Source organism: Mustelus asterias, chromosome 24 (assembly GCF_964213995.1).
Source record: "Mustelus asterias chromosome 24, sMusAst1.hap1.1, whole genome shotgun sequence".
NCBI lineage: Eukaryota > Metazoa > Chordata > Chondrichthyes > Carcharhiniformes > Triakidae > Mustelus > Mustelus asterias.
Genome location: NC_135824.1, coordinates 18899629 through 18918008, shown reverse-complemented (window position 1 = coordinate 18918008; position 18380 = coordinate 18899629). Strand labels below are relative to the sequence as shown.

At 47.5% G+C, this 18380-nt stretch overlaps 1 protein-coding gene across 1 annotated transcript in view; it reads left to right on the top strand.

Annotated features, from left to right (window-relative positions):
* Positions 1 to 18380, top strand: part of gnb5b (guanine nucleotide binding protein (G protein), beta 5b) — a 95447-nt gene that overhangs the window by 20794 nt on the left and 56273 nt on the right. The window contains exon 3 of the mRNA XM_078241366.1: positions 17023 to 17064. Coding sequence (XP_078097492.1) covers positions 17023 to 17064 — 42 coding nt within the window. The remainder of the gene's footprint in view (positions 1 to 17022; positions 17065 to 18380) is intronic.

The window sequence follows — 18380 nt, the reverse complement described above, 5'->3', positions numbered from 1 at the left end:
CAGTGCCAGGGACCCGGGTTCTATTCCCAGCTCGGGTCACTGTCTGTGTGGAGTTTGCACATTCTCCCCGTGTCTGCATGGGTTTCCTCCGAGTGCTCCAGTTTCCTCCCACAGTCCAAAGATATGTGGGTTAGGTTGATTGGCCATGCTAAATTGCCCCTTAGTGTCAGGGGGACCAGCAGGGTAAAAACGTGGGGTTACAGGGATGGATCTTGGTGGAATTGTGATCGGTGCAGACTCAATGGGCCAAATGGCCTCCTTCTGCACTGCAGGGGTTCTATGATTCTATGTGTAGTTGAGCGTGGAAATCTTTGCATAAGTTGCACTGCTCCGTCAGATGTTTCACTAGATTACCATCTCACTAAGAGACACAGCATTCAAATATATGAAGGGTGTGAGTTGCTATATTTACCCACGAGTTACCCTCGAAAGCTGTCCATTTAAGTGTATATACATTTTTATGCCATAATAAGTCTTAATTTAGCCTTCTCTTACTAAAAAATTACTTTTAGAAGCGTGGGGTCTCATTCATTCAGATTTTAATTATTGTTGGATATACAAGAGAAAAATGAACATTTTCTTTCTGTCTCTTTCATCCCACTTAATCTCCACTTTCTTTCACTCTTTATTTTGCTCTCTTTGCATTGAATTAGATATTTGAATTTGACATGTGCAGATTAGGTTGACTGGCCACACTAAATTGCCCCTTAGTATCCCAATATGTGTAGGGGGATTAGCGGGGTAAATACGTGGGGTTACGGGGATAGGGCCGGGGTAAGGCGCTCTGTCAGAGAGTCATTGCAGTCCTGATGGGCCGAATGGTCCTCTTGTGCACTGTAGGATTCTATGATTCTGGGTTTAAACTCAAGGCGTCTCAGTGAGCAGCCTTCAGTCTTAATCTCAGAGCACGGTGGGAGCCTGGAACGCACTGCCAGTGGAGGTAGTGGAAGCAGGCACGTTAGCAACATGCAAGGTGTATCTTGATAGACACATGAATGGGAGGTGAACAGAAGGATAGGAACTGTGTATCGGCTCAGGTTTGATGGACTGAAGGACCTGTTCCTGTGCTGTATTGTTCTTTGTTCTTAAAGGTGAAGGAAACACAGTTATTCACCCTTTCCAGATCCCCAGTTGAAGGCACACCACTGTCTGTGCTCTTGAATAACTGTAAGTTCCAGAGCATAAGACCAACTGCACATAGAATTTGTAGGTGGGTGGAAATACAATGAATAGTGAGTGAGTGCTGGTCAGTTGCCACTGACTGCAAAACCTGGGTCAAAGTTATGGTTAAAGTTTATTATATTTTTTTAAACCGATGCATCCTGGATTTGTGAATGGTGTGTGTAGTTGAGCTCGGGACACCAGATGCATTGTGGAATGTCCCACAATGTGATATATTTAGACTTCCAAAATGCATGTATGTATCCAAATTGAGGGAATAGAGTTAAATCTTGGAAATCTACCTAGACTTAAAGGAACTATGTTTATGTAGGAAAGTAATGAGTGAGGTGTTCCAGGAATTAATATTGAGACTGGTGCCATTCTAATCGGGGGAGATGTCACTGGAATAGTAGTAATGATAGATATTGGCGTAGAGGCAATGTCACTGGATTCGTACTAATGATAGATAGTGGCATAGGGGCAATGTCGCTGGATTAGAATTATAGAATCCCTACAGGGCAGAAGAAGGCTATTCAGCCCATTGAGCCTGCACAGACAACAATCCCACCCAGGCCCTATCCCTGTAACTCCACGTATTTACCCTGCTAATCCCCCTGACACCAAGGGGCAATTTACCATGGCCAATCAACTTACCCTGCACGTCTTTGGACTGTTGGAGGAAACCGGAGCACCTGGAGGAAACCCATCCAGACACGAGGAGAACGTGCAAACTCCACACAGTCTCGCAAGACCAGAATCAAACCTGGGTCCCTGGCACTGTAAGGCAACAGTACTAACCACTGTGCCACCGTGTACGAGTAGTAATGACGGATAGAAACACAGAAACGAACAAAGAACAAAGAAAATTACAGCACAGGAACAGGCCCTTCGGCCCTCCAAGCCTGCACCGACCATGCTGCCCGACTGAACTAAACCCCCCCTTAGAAGCAGGAGTAGGCCATTCGGCCCTTCGAGCCTGCTTCGCCATTCATTATGATCATGGCTGATCATCGAATTCAATATCCTGACCCCAGTAACATAGGGGTCATGTCACTGGACTAGGAGGCTGGAAGCCCACGCTAATGCTCTGGGAACCAGGCATCAAATCCCACCATGGCAGTTGGTGGAAATTAAACATTTCATTCATAAATTCTGGAATTGGAAGTTTGCCTCGATAACTGTGACTCTGAAGTTATCATCAATTGTTATAAAAACCCAACTCGTTCACTAATGCCCTTTAAGGAAAGAGGTAAATCTATAAAGCCTGACATCTCTTTCAGTTCCATGCCAAACTATTTCACCATCCCCCTATTTGCCAGCCCTACCTGGTCTCGCCTACATCTGACTGCAGATCCACAGTAATGTAGTTACCCTCTGAAACGGCCCAGCAAGCCACCCAGTTTGACAGGCAATTAGAGATGGACAACAAATCCCGGTCTTACCTACAACACCCACACCCCATGATAGAATAAATTAAAATTAATTTGCATCAATGGCTTGGAGTTAATATCAGTTGGTTAAAAATTGCAGACGATACCAAACTAGAAGGTACGTTGGATTGTGAGGAGGTTGTTGTTTGAGCAGTGTGAAATGAATTGGGCATTTGGCAGAAAGATTGCAGGTGGAACTTAGCATAAACAAGGGATGCACGTAGGAAGAGAGATGAGGAACATGCATACAATGCTGGTGAAATAGCTTGGCGTGAAATTGAAAGAGATTTTGAGCTTTATAGATTTAACTCCTAACATCTCCGTAACAGCAACAACATCTCTCTCTCTGTCTCTGTCTCTCTCTCTCTCTCTCTCTGCTATGTAGCCAAAACAGTAGAAAATTACTTGGAGGATGTCATGTTCAAACTGCAGAGTTGCCCACTCAAGGAAAGATGTGCACTTATATAGCACCTTTCCCAACTTTAAGATGAAATGTAGTCACTGTTATAATGTAGGAAAATGGCCGCCAATTTGCATCGAGCAATTGGAAAATGGTGAGGAAATCTGTTTTGGTGATGATGGTTGAGGACCAATAATTACACTTGACACTGAGGATAACTCCCCTGGTCTTCTTCAAAACAGTGCCATGGGATCTTTTACCTACAACTGGCAGCAGACATAGCCTTCGTTAGAAGTCTTAGGTGAAAGATGGCTCCTCTGCCAGTGCTGCACTCCTTCAGTGCTGGACTGGAATGTCAGTCTAGATTGCGTGCTCTTGTCTCCGTGATGGGACTTGAACCCAAAATATGCTGACTCACAGTTGAGTGTGCTACTCACTGAGTCGCATCTGTCACTTCAAATGAACTTCCAAGCTCAGCAACGGATGTAAAGTCCCTGCAGCCTTTTAGGTAATTTTCTACTTAGAGCAACCATTTTACATTATTGAGAAGGATATATTAAATGTACACTTGATAACCTTTGTAATTGTGCCGTTGTTCATATTTGAGGACAGTCATAGAATCATAGGATCCCTACAGTGCAGAAGAGGCCATTCAGCCCATCGGTTCTGCACTGACTATCTTTGTAAGGAGTCTAACAACACCAGATTAAAGTCCAACAAAGTCGTGGGTTCTTTAACTTGGTGTTGTTAGACTCCTTACTGTGTTTACCCCAGTCCAACGCCGGCATCTCCACATCCTGACTATCTTTCCCAGACCCTCTTTCCACCCTATCCCTATAACCGCACACATTTAGAGAGCAAGATTCTCTGGCCTCCCCTCATTTCACATGGCTAATCTACCTAACCTGCACATCTTGGGGCAATTTAGCATGGCCAATCCCCCTAACCTACACACCTTGGGACACTAAGGGGTAATTTACCATGGCCAATCCCCCTAACCTACACATCTTGGGACACTAAGGGGCAATTTAACTTGGCCAACACGGTAGCACAGTGGTTAGCACTGCTGCCTCACAGCGCCAGGGACCCGGGTTCGATTCCCAGCTTGGGTCACTTTCTGTGTGGAGTTTGCACATTCTCCCCGTGTCTACGTGGGTTTCCTCCGGGTGCTCCAGTTTCCTCCCAGTCTGAAACACGGGCTGGTTTGGTGCATTGACTCGAACAAGTGCCGGAGTGTGGCGACCAAGGGAATTTCATTGCTCTGCTAATGTAAGCCGTACTTGTGACTAATAAACTTACTTACTTAACCTTGCGACACGAAGGGGCAATTTAGTATGGCCAATCCACCTAAGCTGCACATCTTCTGAGTGTGGGAGGAAACAGGAGCACCCGGAAGAAAAATATTGAACCCGGGTCCTTGGAGCTGTGAGGCAGCAATGCTAGCCCATATACATAGTCCCCATCTACAGTCTTATCCTTTCAAAACCAGCCTGTGCATTGCAACCGCCTGCCTGTCTGTTACAGCTCAGTGCACCATCCTGTCTGTCTGAAGCCCATATGGTGCTCCAGTTTCCCTTTAATTGGAGTGGCTTTCTCAAAGCAATCTATTGTCTCACCCAGCGCTCTTTCTCACCCAGCGCTCTTTCTCACCCAGCACCACCCCCCCCCCTTCCCGAGTAAGTAATTAATTCGCAATTAATTTGATGTTGTTGCCGCAAGATTTGGGTTATGTAATTTCTGCTTTTCCCAACGAGAGCGACCGTGTCCAGGCTCTGAGCAGAATATTTGTCTCTGACTCAAAATTGGTGGAGGCAAGGGAAGAGCAGCTTCACTGATTGCAATGAGGCACGCTGATTGTAGTTAAGGGTGACAGCATTCCCTGTGGGAATCTGCTGGGGTTCCGGCTCTGCTGCAGGAGTCAAGAAATTCCATTCACTGTTTTTGCAGCTGTTCCCCTGCCCCAAGAGGGGTGTGACTTGTATCAGGAGAAGCAAACGTGATGCCTCCCTGCGGAACAGGCGGAAGCTCATTTGTTTTATTAACATCACACAGATGAAGTAGCCACTTTCGGAAGAGAGAAGGGTTAAATTCCCATTATTGTTTGTGCGTTTCTGGTTATTTTTCTCGAATCCTGTTTCTTTTTTTAAAAAGTGTAAGCAATTTAAATGGACGTATTCACTCATTAACCCTGGCCCCTCCCACCCCTCCACTCAGGTTCCATCCAACCATTAGAGTCATAGGGCGGGACTTTATGTCCCCGTTCACCCCGCAACCATAAAATCCCACCCGAGGTCAACGGACCTTTCCATGGTCTGCCTCGCCCGCTCCGATTCCCGTGGCTGGTGGGATGGTAAACTTCCGGCCATAGGGTCATAGAGATACACAGCACGGAAACAGGCCCTTCGGCCCAACTTCTCCATGCCAATCAGGTTTCCTAAACTGAATTGGTCCCATTTGTCTGCGTTGGGTCCATATCCCTCTAAACCTTTCCCATCCATGTACCTGTCCAAATGTCTTTTAAATGTTGTAATTGTACCCTGGTCCCTCCATGCCGATGCTATAATTAAGAAAGCCCACCAACGCCTCTACTTTCTCAGGAGGCTAAGGAAATTCGGCATGTCCTCCACGACTCTCATCAACTTTTACAGATGCACCATGGAAAGCATCCTTTCTGGTTGTATCACAGCTTGGAAGACACAAATAACATGCCAAAAATTGATGACAGGAAGGCTATGGCAGGTGAGGACCTAAAAACAATCATTAGCACTAAAGAGGTAGTGTTGGGCAAGCTAATGGGGCTAAAGGTAGACACGTCACCTGGTCCTGATGGAATGCATCCCAGGGAACTAAAAGAGATGGCAGGGAAATAGCAAGTGCACTTGTGGTACTTTACAAATTCGCTGGATTCTGGGGTGGTTCCCGCAGATTGGAAAACAGCAAATGTGACGCCACTGTTTAAAAGAAGGAGGTGGACAAAAGGCGGGTAACTATAGACTGGTTAACTTAACTTCTGTAGTGGGGAAAATGCTTGAATCTATCATCAAGGAAGAAATAGCGAGACATTTGGATAGAAATTGTCCTATTGGGAAGGCACAGCATGGGTTCATGAAGGGAAGGTCATGTTTAACTAATTTACCGGAATTCTTTGAGGACATTGCGAGCATGGTGGACAATGGGGAACCGATGGATGTGGTATATCTGGATTTCCAGAAGGCTTTCAACAAGGTGCCGCACGAAAGGCTAATGCATTAGATAAAGGTGCATGGCATTCAGAGTAATGTATTAGCATAGATAGAGGATTGGTTAACTAGCAGAAAGCAAAGAGTGGGGGTAAATGGGTGTTTTTCTGGTTGGTGATCAGTGATTAGTGGTGTGCCTCAGGGATCAGTGTTGGGACCGCAATTGTTTACAATTTACTTGATGATTTGGAGTTGGGGACCGAGTGTAGTGTGTCAAAGTTTGCAGATGACACTAAGATGAGTGGTAGAGCAAAGTGTGCAGAGGACACTGAACATCTGCAAAGGGATAGAGAAAGTCTAAGTGAGTGGGCGAGGATCTGGCAGATGGAGTACCATGTTGGTAAATGTGAGGTCATCCATTTTGGTAGGAATAATAGCAAAATGGACTATTATTTAAATGGTAAAAAATTGCAGCATGCTGCTGTGCAGAGGGACCTACCTGGGTGTCCTTGTGCAGGAATTGCAAAAAGTTGGTTTGCAGGTGCAGCAGGTAATTAAGAAAGCAAATGGAATTCTGTCCTTCATTGCTAGGGGGATGGAGTTTAAAAACAACGAGGTTATGTCGCAGCTGTATAAGGTGCTGGTGAGGCCACACCTGGAGTACTGTGTACAGTTTTGGTCTCCTCACATGAGAAAGAATATACTGGCACTGGAGGGGGTGCAGAGGAGATTCACTAGGTTGATTCCGGAGTTGAGATGGTTGACTTATGAGAAGAGACTGAATAGACTAGGACTATACTCATTGGAATTTAGAAGAATGAGGGGGATCTTGTTGAAACATATAAGATTATGAAGGGAATAGATAAGATAGAAGCAGGAAGGTTGTTTCCACTGGTGGGTGAAAGTAGAACTAGGGGAGCATAGTCTCAAAATAAGGGGAAGCAGATTTAGGACTGAGTTGAGGAGGAACTTCTTCGCCCAAGGGATTGTGAATCTGTGGAATTCCCTGCCCAGTGAAACAGTTGCAGCTATCTCGTTGAATGTTTTTAAGGTAAAGATAGATAGATTTTTGAACAGTAAAGGAATTAAGGGTGATGGTGAACGGGCGGGTAAGTGGAGCTGAGTCCATGAAAATATCAGCCATGATCTGATTGAATGGCGGAGCAGGCTCGGGGGGCCAGATGGCCTACTCCTGCTCCTGGTTCTTATGTTCTTAAATGCGCAGAACATCTACCACATTCATTTGTATCAGGCGTTTTAACCAGCTCTGCTTAAAGGGAGCACTCCAGAGAAGGCCCTGGGATATTCTTGGGAAGAAATCTAGTTGGGACCGGTGGAGGTCCCAACATCCAGCATTTTGTCCCCCCACCCATACCAATCAGGGGGTGAGCTCTGTATGCTGGAGGGAGGGGGGCAGTTGATGGCCTGCTTTCCAGGATCCAGCAACCTGCAGCAGGGCACCTATTTGGTCCCCACACCTTACTAGCTGCATTCAAATGAGGGTAAGGTAGTCCAACCTGCCAGTCTTGTGCCCATCCCATGGAATCATAAAATAATGTAGCACAGAAGGAGGCCAATCAGCCCATTATATCTGGTTCTTTGAAAGAACTGTGTGTGTGCGTGCGCACTCGCATGCGATAGTGTCAGGTATATAGAGAATGTGTGGTATACAGCTATGGAGTGTCATGGTATTGAATGAGCAACCTAGAGTCACCTAGGGTTACGCTGATGTGACTGCATTAGAACAATTCTGCAGGAGTCAAATGGTTAAAGAGTGATACAATAGCAGCTTAAGCACTTCTCTCTGGCCTCTGTTACCAGTTTATTGATCTCCTTGGATTGGTTGCTGGATAAGTTCTACAAGCGCTATTGTTTCCATAATAAATATTTGTGAATTCTAGTACCCGGTAGAAGTGTCATGTTTCAGCTGGGAGCGAACCCTTTGCTCGGCATAAGGCAAACATAAAACATTCCTGCGTCGGGGGCTACTTGTAACATTTTACTGCTCACCTGCGGTGGTCTCAGCCCTGACCTTAGCCGCGAGATGGACACTAGTTTCCCACTTGTTCGGTGAGTTGTGCCTGGTAGCGCAAGTACATCTTGTGACGATTCCAGGCCAGGTCTTGACTCGGGTTAAAATACAGAATCTCCCAAGCTTAGGAAATCCCCAACCCCTGTGTAAATGGTCTGGCAGAAGCTGCAAGCTTCTCAGCTGGACTGATTGCAACATCATAACATCATAACAGCTGTAATTTAGCACTTCTCCACCTCTGCACAAGTGTACACACCGCAATCAGTAAGTACCGGCACCTCCTCCACGATTATCCTCAACACTGGTCTCCCGCAAGGCTGTTTCCAGCCCCTTACTATATTCCTGATACACTTGTGGCTTTGTAGCCAAATTCCCCTCCAACTCCATTTTCACATTTGCTAATGACACCACCTTGGCGGGCCGGATCTCAAACAATAACGAGATGGAGCACAGGAAAGCGACAGAGAATCTGGTGAAATGGTGCAATGACAATAATCTCTCCCTCAATATCAGTAAAATGAAGGAGATTGTCATCGACTTCAGGATGTGTAGTGGAGGCCATGCCCCTGTCTACATCAACGGAAATGAAGTGGAAATGGTCGAGAGCTTCAAGTCTCTAGGTGTCCAGATCACCAACAACCTGTCCTGGCCCCTCCATGCTGAAGCTATAGTTAAGAAAGCCCACCAACACCTCTACTTCCTCAGGAAGCTAAGGAAATTTGGCACGTCAGCTACAACTCTCACCAACTTCTATAGATACACCACAGAAAGCATTCTTTCTGGTTGTATCACAGCTTGGTATGGCTCCTGCTCTGCCCAAGACCACAAGAAACTACAAAGGGTCGTGAACAAAGCCCAGACCATCACTCAAATGAGCCTCCCATCCATTGACTCCGTCTACACTTCTCGCTGCCTCGGAAAAGCAGCCAGCATAATCCAGGACCCTGGACATTCTCTCTTCCACCTTCTTCCGTTGGCAAAAAGATACAAAAGTCTGAGGTCACGTACCAATCGACTCAAGAACAGCTTCTTCCCAGCTGCCATCAGACTTTCGAATGGACCAACCATATATTAAGCTGATCTTTCTCTATACCCTAGCTATGACTGTAACACTGCATTCTGCACCCTCTCATTTCCTTCTCCCCTATGTACTCTATGTACGATATGTTTTGTCAGTATAGTGTGCAAGAAGCAATACGTTTCACTGTATCCCAATACGTGACAATAATAAATCAAAATCGAATCAAATAAAGGTTAGCAATATTAGAGCTTCTTTGACTTCACTGTTGATATTCTGTGACCATAAAATTCAGCACCTGACTCACTGTGGTCCGCTGTCACGTTGAGTTTGCTGCAACAGCCCTATGTCAGAATGTGGATGGATAGTTTTGCCCCATTTAATCACCCCAGAGATCTCAACCCCTCAGCACCCAGTCCATCCACATTCTGGGAAGCTCTCGTATTGCTAACCCTTTACTTGTACACAAGTGTAATGGGTGGCATGGTGGCACAATGGTTGTCATTGCTGCACCAGGGAACTGGGTTCGATGACTGTCTGTGTGGAGTTTGCACGTCCTCCCCGTGTCTGTGTGGGTTTCCTCCGGATGCTCCAGTTTCCACCCCAGACCAATGATGTGAGGGTTAGGTTGATTGGCCATGTTAAATTGCCCCTTGGTGTCCAAAGATGTGCAGGTTAGGTGGATTAGCGAAGGTTGGTTACAGGGATAGGACGGAGGGGAGGGAATGGGTTGGTTGCTGTTTTGGAGAGTCAGTGCAGGCTCAATGGGCCGGATGGCCTCTCTGCATTGTGGGGTTTCTATGGTTCTGTGGTACACTTGTACAGCAATAGGGACATGTTAGATTGCAGCTGATAGTCCAGTCAGTCCAGCTGCCGAAGAAAATCTGCCAATAATTAACTATTTTCTGCTGAAAATTGGGAATGGTTGAAGCTGGCAGCCATTGCTGTGATTGGCCCCAGCACTGCAGGGGTCAGTGGCGGGAAACATGAAGAAGACTATTTTCCAGCCCTGTACTCACAACAACAAGCTCTGCTTGGCTGGATTGAATATTGGGAATGGAAACCTGTGGATCCCACTGGAATTTGAGGACAGCCTCATCCCCTTTCTAGAACAGGACTGGCACCGTCCCTACCTACCGGCACCTTCCACATTGGCAAAGGTTCAGCTGGTATTTCCTTTTAGAGCAAGACCCTCCAAAAGCCATCCCTTGACTGTATTAAATCATAGAAATCATAGAAACCCTACAGTACAGAAAGAGGCCATTCGGCCCATCGAGTCTGCACCGACCACAATCCCACCCAGGCCCTACCCCCATATCCCTACATATTTTACCCACTACTCCCTCTAATCTATGCATCCCAGGACACTAAGGGGCAATTTTAGCATGGCCAATCAACCTAACCCGCACATCTTTGGACTGTGGGAGGAAACCGGAGCACCCGGAGGAAACCCACGCAGACACGAGGAGAATGTGCAAACTCCACACAGACAGTGACCCAAGCCGGGAATCGAACCCAGGTCCCTGGAGCTGTGAAGCAGCAGTGCTAACCACTGTGCTACCGTGCCGCCCCTGAATTTTGCCAATGCTTGTGGAGTATGCTTCTGCTTTAGTTGTGTAAGTATTGCGAGCTGTTCCACCTACAGCACAAGTTAAACCAGGCGTGAGCAGCTGAGGAGGTAATCCTGATTGTGGAAACTTTTACATGGAAATAATCTAAAGATGGATCTTGAAGACTTCAAGTGATGGGACTGTGCCTATTCCCTCTGGCAGCTTGTTCCATTGTGGGATTGTCCTTGGGAAGAAAGATTGTTGAAACATTGTTTTGGAAACAAATGATCTTTGTAGCTTGCGTGGATGACTACCTTGTGTTTTGCTATTACCAGAGGCATCAGGTACCAATCCATTCCATATTTTACAGAACATGGTCAATCTATTTCTTTCCCGTAGTGATTCCCATTCCAAATCTTTGGGATAACATTGGTACAAGCTGGGGCAGCTCTGTTCCCCACTTGTTGGTGTTTCTGATCCTGAGCTCTACTAAGTCACCTTTGATGCAAAAGTCCATGGAGGCAATTTCCTGCTGCCAGTGTGCTCCAGTTGCCAGGTGCTAATGTGAGGAATAAGAACCAAAGGCCCATAAACCCTGTCCCATTGATTCTTGACCTGTATTTCCTGAGGCGTTTGGAGATGGGAGGCATTAGCCCCAAGCAAGTGAATATGTTAGAGTCATAGAGATATACAGCCCGGAAACAGGCCCCTCAGCCCAACTCGTCCATGCTGACCAGGGTTCCTAAACTGGACTAGTTCCCATTTGCCTGCATTTGGCCCATATCCCTCTAAACCATTCCCATCCATGTACCTGTCCAAATGTCTTTAAATGTTGTAATTGCACCCGCCTCTACCACCTCCTCTGGCAGCTCATTCCATATCCGCACCACCATCTGTGCAAAAAAGTTGCCCCTCAGGTCACTTTTAAGTCTTTACCCTCTGACCTTTAACCTATGCCCTTTAGTTATGTAGAGGATGAGGGAGTGATGTCGCCCACATCAGGTACCAGACAAACCACCCAAAGAAGCTGGACATTGGAGGCAGTGGGGCTGTGAGATCAGTAGCCAGTCACTTTGCCTGAACTCAGTAGGTTTTTGAAATGTTTCAGGGTGGAGATCTTCCCCTGGCTGTTGTTTCTCGCCCCACACTCAAAAAACACGGCTCCGATCCTGTCCATGCTCACACACAAAGATGGCTACTTGTGTCCAATACCTGAGTGCTATCAGCTAGAGGGAACCAAATGGGCCCAGCTCAAACCTTCCAGGGTGGAAGGGAGAAACTTGGAAAGAAATGAAAAGCTTCTCATGGTACTGCCCGTTAAAGGATAATCGGTAAGGTTGTTGCACCAGGATAATTTTCCAAATGTCTACTGTGGGACCTCATTCACAAGGGTGGAGGATAATTTGATGGTAGGGGGAGGAGGTGGGGAGGAGGGGTCTGCCCCCTCCCACCTTCAGCTGCAGAGCCCCCCACATCCTCTCCTTTCAGGAAGGCCATCAGATTGTGCCAGTCAGGCACTTAACCAGCCGAGGGCCCTACGGTGGAAATCAAGAACCCTTGGGTAGAAATCCTGCCATGCCCCTGGGCTCTCAGCCAATCGGAGACAGGGCCTGGCTCTCAGCTGATCCCTTCCTCTTCCTAATGCTGCATCCCTAATTCAGAGACTGTGAACCTTTGGACAAGGGACTCCTGCCCTCCGCCATTAATTGCCCACTTAAGGACCTCAGTTGGCACCAATGCAGGATGGCCATCCATGAGCATCCCTGCCCTGGATTTAACCGTGGCAGGGATGGGAAAGCAGTGGGTTCCCCAACCTCCACCCTCCAATCTGATTTAATGCGGCCCTATCACCAACTCACCTCGTGGGAGGACATTAAGTTCCACCCGGGGAAAGGCAAATCTCGCTCGTGGCCACCAGGACATGTTATTCACAATGGAAGCCCCTGTAGTGGGGTACAGTGAAAAGGATTGTTTCTTGCACGCTATACAGACAAAGCATACCATTCATAGAGTACATGGGGGAAAAGGAAAGGAGAGAGTGCAGAATGTAGGGTTACAGTCATGGCTAGGGTGTAGAGAAAGATCAGCTTCATATGAGATACGTCCATTCAAGAGTCTGATGGCAGCAGGAGAGAAGCTGTTCTTGAGTGGGTTGGTATGTGACCTCAGGCTTTTGTATCTGTTGTAGAAGGTTGCCAATTCTGGTTGGCAGTATTTCTGGAGGTTGCATCATGGGATCTCTCTCCATCAATAGTCCCTCCCTTGCTCACCTGCAATTGGTCAGTTGACATGTCAATCCTGGTGCCACACCTCCTCCCCGTGCTAATCAGAAAGCGAGCAGCATCTGTCACTCCCGATTTGGATGGTTCTCGATTGTCAATCACAGCCTTGTTTCCCAGGTCTGATATTTCTATAACTAATTAAACGGAAGCACAGCCGCGTTGCCAGAAATCTGTGACTATTAATTAATGTCACAGGAGGTGTAAAGCGAGTGATTTAAGATGGGGATTGCTGTGCAGCCATAACCAAGCAATAATCCACACTATTACCATTGTGCAATGTGAACATATAACTATATTGAGTTCCCACTGTGTGACTGGAGAAGATACAATTATATCGAATCAGTAACGGCTGCTGGGTGTAGTGTCGGCTAATTTTAGAGTGTTTGAAGGGTGAAGTGGTGCTTGTGATGATGAAGTGTGTTTTGCAGGAAGGCTGTGTGGCAGGGTACACGATGCAGATTCACATCTTTCTGGCACTGTGTGTGGCTCTGCGATGGTGCAGAGGGACTGCAGGGAGGTGACTTGCTCCATCTTGTACCTTGTGCTTGGGAAGAGGCAGAATCCCAAGGGTGGTGATTGCGTGCCATGCTGTAGACTCGGGGGCTCTGTTCATTAAAAGTAGCGATGCTGCATCCTGTTACGTAGGATGCTGATGACTTTTAAAAAATTCTTTCATGGGATATGGGCATCGTTGGCAAGGCCCATCCCTACTTGCCCTTGGACCAAGTTTAGTTTTAAGTTTATTTATTAGTGTCACAAGTAGGCTTACATTAACACTGCAGTGACATTACTGTGAAAATCTCCTAGTCGCCACACTCCGGTGCCTGTTCGGGTACACTGAAGGAGAATTTATCCTGGCCAATGCACCTAACCAGTACATCTTTCAGACTGTGGGAAGAAACCGGAGCACCCGGAGGAAACCCATGCAGACACGGGGAGAATGTGCAGATTCCACACAGACAGTGACTCAAGCTGGGAATTGAACCCGGATCCCTGGCCCTGTGAGGCAGCAGTGCTAACCACTGTGCCACCCACTAAGATGCATGAAGATGATGGTGCAGTCCATGAGGCAAGGGTGCTCCCACGGCACGGTTGGGTTGAGAGTTCTGGGATTTTGACCTGGCACGAGACAGTCAACAATATGAGTATGAGCAGGCCTCAGGCAGGCCATGGGGTCAATCAAGCCTGCTCCACCATGCCTGATCACCAGCCTCAACTGCACTTTCCCGCCCTCTCCCCATTCCTCTAGATTCCCTGAGAGATTAAAAGACAAGGGCTGCAGCAGTTTAGGAATACGCCTATCACCATTACCTCAGGGTAATTAGAGATGGGTAAAGAATGCCAGGTGTGCCAGAAATGCCTACATTCAGAGAATGGAAAGAAAACACAGGAGTGCTGTGCTGTATCTGTGAGCTAGAATCCTGACCAGTGGTTAGAGTCAAGCGCCTGGAGGTTTATTCATCAGCATTTCCATTCATCAGATACATGGTGCACCTGAGACTGAGGCAGCTCTGATTTGATGTGATTTGATTTGATTTATTATTGTCACATGTATTAGCATACAGTGAAAAGTATTGCTTCTTGTGTGCTATACAGACAAAGCATACTGCTCATAGAGAAGGAAATGAGAGGGTGCAGAATGCAGTGTTACAGTCATAGCTAGGGTGTAGAGAAAGATCAGCTTAATATAAGGTAGGTCCATTCAAAAGTCTGACGGCAGCAGGGAAGAAGCTGTTCTTGAGTCGGTTGGTATGTGATCTCAGACTTTTGTACCTTTTTCCCAACGGAAGAAGGCGGAAGAGAGAATGTCTGGGGTGTGTGGGGTCCTTAATTATGCTGGCTGCTTTGCCGAGGCAGCGGGAAGTGTAGACAGAGTCAATGGATGGAAGGCTGGTTTGTGTGATGGGAGAGAGTTTGAATCTGGGTGTGAGGGGAGTTGAGTCTGGAGCAGTGAGAGGCCGGTGTTATCCTTGGGGAGCTCAGAGAGGCTTTGCCTCCTCCCCCAGTGTCACAAAAACAAATTCTGACTAAAATTTGTGGGCCCTGCACCCAGAGCACTTTTGCACCTGAATTTCAAACAAGGTAGGGCAATGATTTGCCAATACAGGCAGCCTTGGCCTTAGGAGTGATCGGGCAGGCTGTCGGGCCATTGACACGCCTGCCTGAATATGAGGCCCCCTCTCCCTTCTGCCATTTTCACAGGCAGGTGAGGGGGTGGGGATGTAGCCAGGGTTCAGGCGGGTAGTTGCGGGTTCAGGGGGGTATTCAGAGGGGGTGGTGGGGAGGGTAGTTGGAATGGTGGGAGGGTAATCAGTGGAGGGGGGGGGTTACCCAGGAGTGAGGTTTTAATTTGGGTAACTATTCTAAGAAAGTCAGAATCATCTGACTTTCTTAGAATAGCGGGGGGGGGGGGCATCTTCTGGGGTATCTCTATGTACAACACCGCACCGGAGGGCCAGAATATACCATGGGTTCTTAATGACCCAGGAATGGCCACCACTAGAATGTGAACGAGTTGAATTTCTTACAAACGCACAGTAGTATTTTCTGGTAGTATACTCAGAATCAGAGAGGAATCATAGAAGACAGTGCAGAAGGAGGCCATTCGACTTATCGAGCCTGCGCTGACAACAATCCCACCCAGGCCCTATCCCCGTAGACCCACATATTTACTCTGCTAATCCCCCTGACACTAAGGGACAATTTAGCATGGCCAATCCACCTAACCTGCACATCTTTCGAGTGTGGGAGGAAACCGGAGCATCCGTAGGAAACCCACGCAGACACGGGAAGAACGTGCAAACTCCACACAGACCCGAGGCCAGAATTGAACCTGGGTCCCTGGCGCTGTGAGGCAGCAGTGCTAACCACTGTGCCACCATGTCGCCCTTGGGTTATTAGTTATTTTGTTAAATGGGAAAAGCCATCTTTTGAACAAAACATCCGTTAGAAATGTTTGTGCCGTGACAGTGCGTGATCAATTCTCAATTAATCCTCTCTTGTGCAGGGGAACAGGTTGACATTTTCCTTCATTGTTTCACCTGCGCCCCCGTGCGTGGGATCCATATCCAGTGACAGGTTCGTGACGCATTGTTTACAGCCCTACTATCCAAAATCCTGGATAAGATCCCACATGGATCTATTTAGACTGATAAGCTGCAGTGAAGCCTGCGTTGCAGCAGAAGTAGGTCGTTGGTAATAACAGCAGTGCGATGGGAGTCTCTCACAGCCCCTAGCTGCACTCCAGTGGGAACAGTAAGGACAGCGTCCCATAGAATGTTCCCCTCAAACCTCCCCTTCGCCATAGCCAGAAAGGGTTACTATGCACAGTTTTGTAATCCTTCCTGTCTGTTGGAGGAGCATTCTGAGTGATACACTTTTTGAAAATGTAGGTGGTGTAATAAGTCTTCGAAGGCCTCACTTCACCAAAATCCCTTCATTTACAAACTCTAACAGCAGTACACAGAGTGCTAGCAGCGTATCTCCGGGGGTGTCAGAGGAACTGACACACCAAGTTAAGTACAAGGTAAAGACTCCCTGATTGGCCCATCAATTGGATCCTTAATCAGGGAGCTCATACTCCCAATAGGCCGACCTCAATGGCCCAATTGAAGCCATTACAGGAAGCAACTCATCTGTTGAGCTCTATCCATTCAACATTTTGCGCAAAGTTGCCTTTTGCCATGTGACTGGGCAATTTACCAGCGATGCTCAAAAGTTTGGCTTTGTTGAATGGGCGTGTCTCTGTGTTTGGGCGTGAGGATGATGTACATGTGTCAGGACTGGGTGTCCCAAATGTTCGGGAGGAAAAAATAACCGGAGCAACACTCGGTGGCACCTGCAGAGACAGGAAGTTTCAGTGTTCGCACTGCGCTACCATTGAATAGAATTGCATTCCCTTGTAAACAGTGCTTTGAGTGAATGGGATGAGAGACTATGCCTGTGCTGACTGATCTCTCCTTTGTTTCAGGATGGAAAGGTTATTGTGTGGGATGCTTTCACCACCAACAAGGTAAGTTTCAAATCACATTAATATATTGACTCCATAATCTTACAGTTGTATGATATTACCACGTAGGATATCAAACAAGTCAGCAGACTTTAATAATGTCCTGATTTTAACTCAATGATCACAGGGTTTGTCACTGCTGGTTCAGTATCAGGAGAAACGGGGTGGATGCACAGTACATATACACTGGCACAAACACCCCATGCACACATTACGCACACACACACGCACTGTGTGCACACACACACATACACACATTTCACACCCACACACACACATCACGCTCACACGTGCCTTACACACATGCCTCATACATACACACTGCCAGACGCACACACCGCCACACACAAAAAACATGCCTCACACACATACATGAACATATACACACACATGCCTCACACACACATGCCTTATACACAAACAAATGCATCACATATATGCACTCACATACACGCCTCACACACACATGCCTCACACATAAATGCATCACATGCATGCACTCACACGCACACCTCACACACACATGCCTTACACATATGCCTCACACATGCCTTACACACACACGCCTCACACACACGCCTCACACACACGCCTCACACACACACGCCTCGCACACACGCCTCGCACACACGCCTCACACACACGCCTCGCACACACATGCCTCGCACACACATGCCTCGCACGCACATGCCTCGCACGCACATGCCTCGCACGCACATGCCTCGCACGCACATGCCTCGCACGCACATGCCTCGCGCACACATGCCTCGCGCACACATGCCTCGCGCACACATGCCTCGCGCACACATGCCTCGCACACACATGCCTCGCACACACATGCCTCGCACACACATGCCTCGCACACACATGCCTCGCACACACATGCCTCGCACACACATGCCTCACACGCACAAGCCTCACACGCACATGCCTCACACACACAAGCCTCACACATACAAGCCTCACACACAAATGCCTCACACACATGTACTCACACATGCCTCAAGCACACACACACACGCCTCACACACGCAAATTTATCACACACAAGCCTGCCTCTCACACACACACACACACACAATGCCCTAACACATGCGCTTGCACACATCATGGATGCCTGCTCCCTCACAGACAGAAGCACACTGCCCTCACTCGCACACCTCACACCCACACAGTAATGTGTTATTTTGGGTGCATTTTGAAAGATGTACAGCTGGACTCCAGAGCAGTTCTTTAGGCCGAGATGCAGTTGTGTGTTTGGGCTCAGCACTTGCCTTCACAGCCCTGCTGCTTCACAAAGTTACTGTGTTCACACTGGA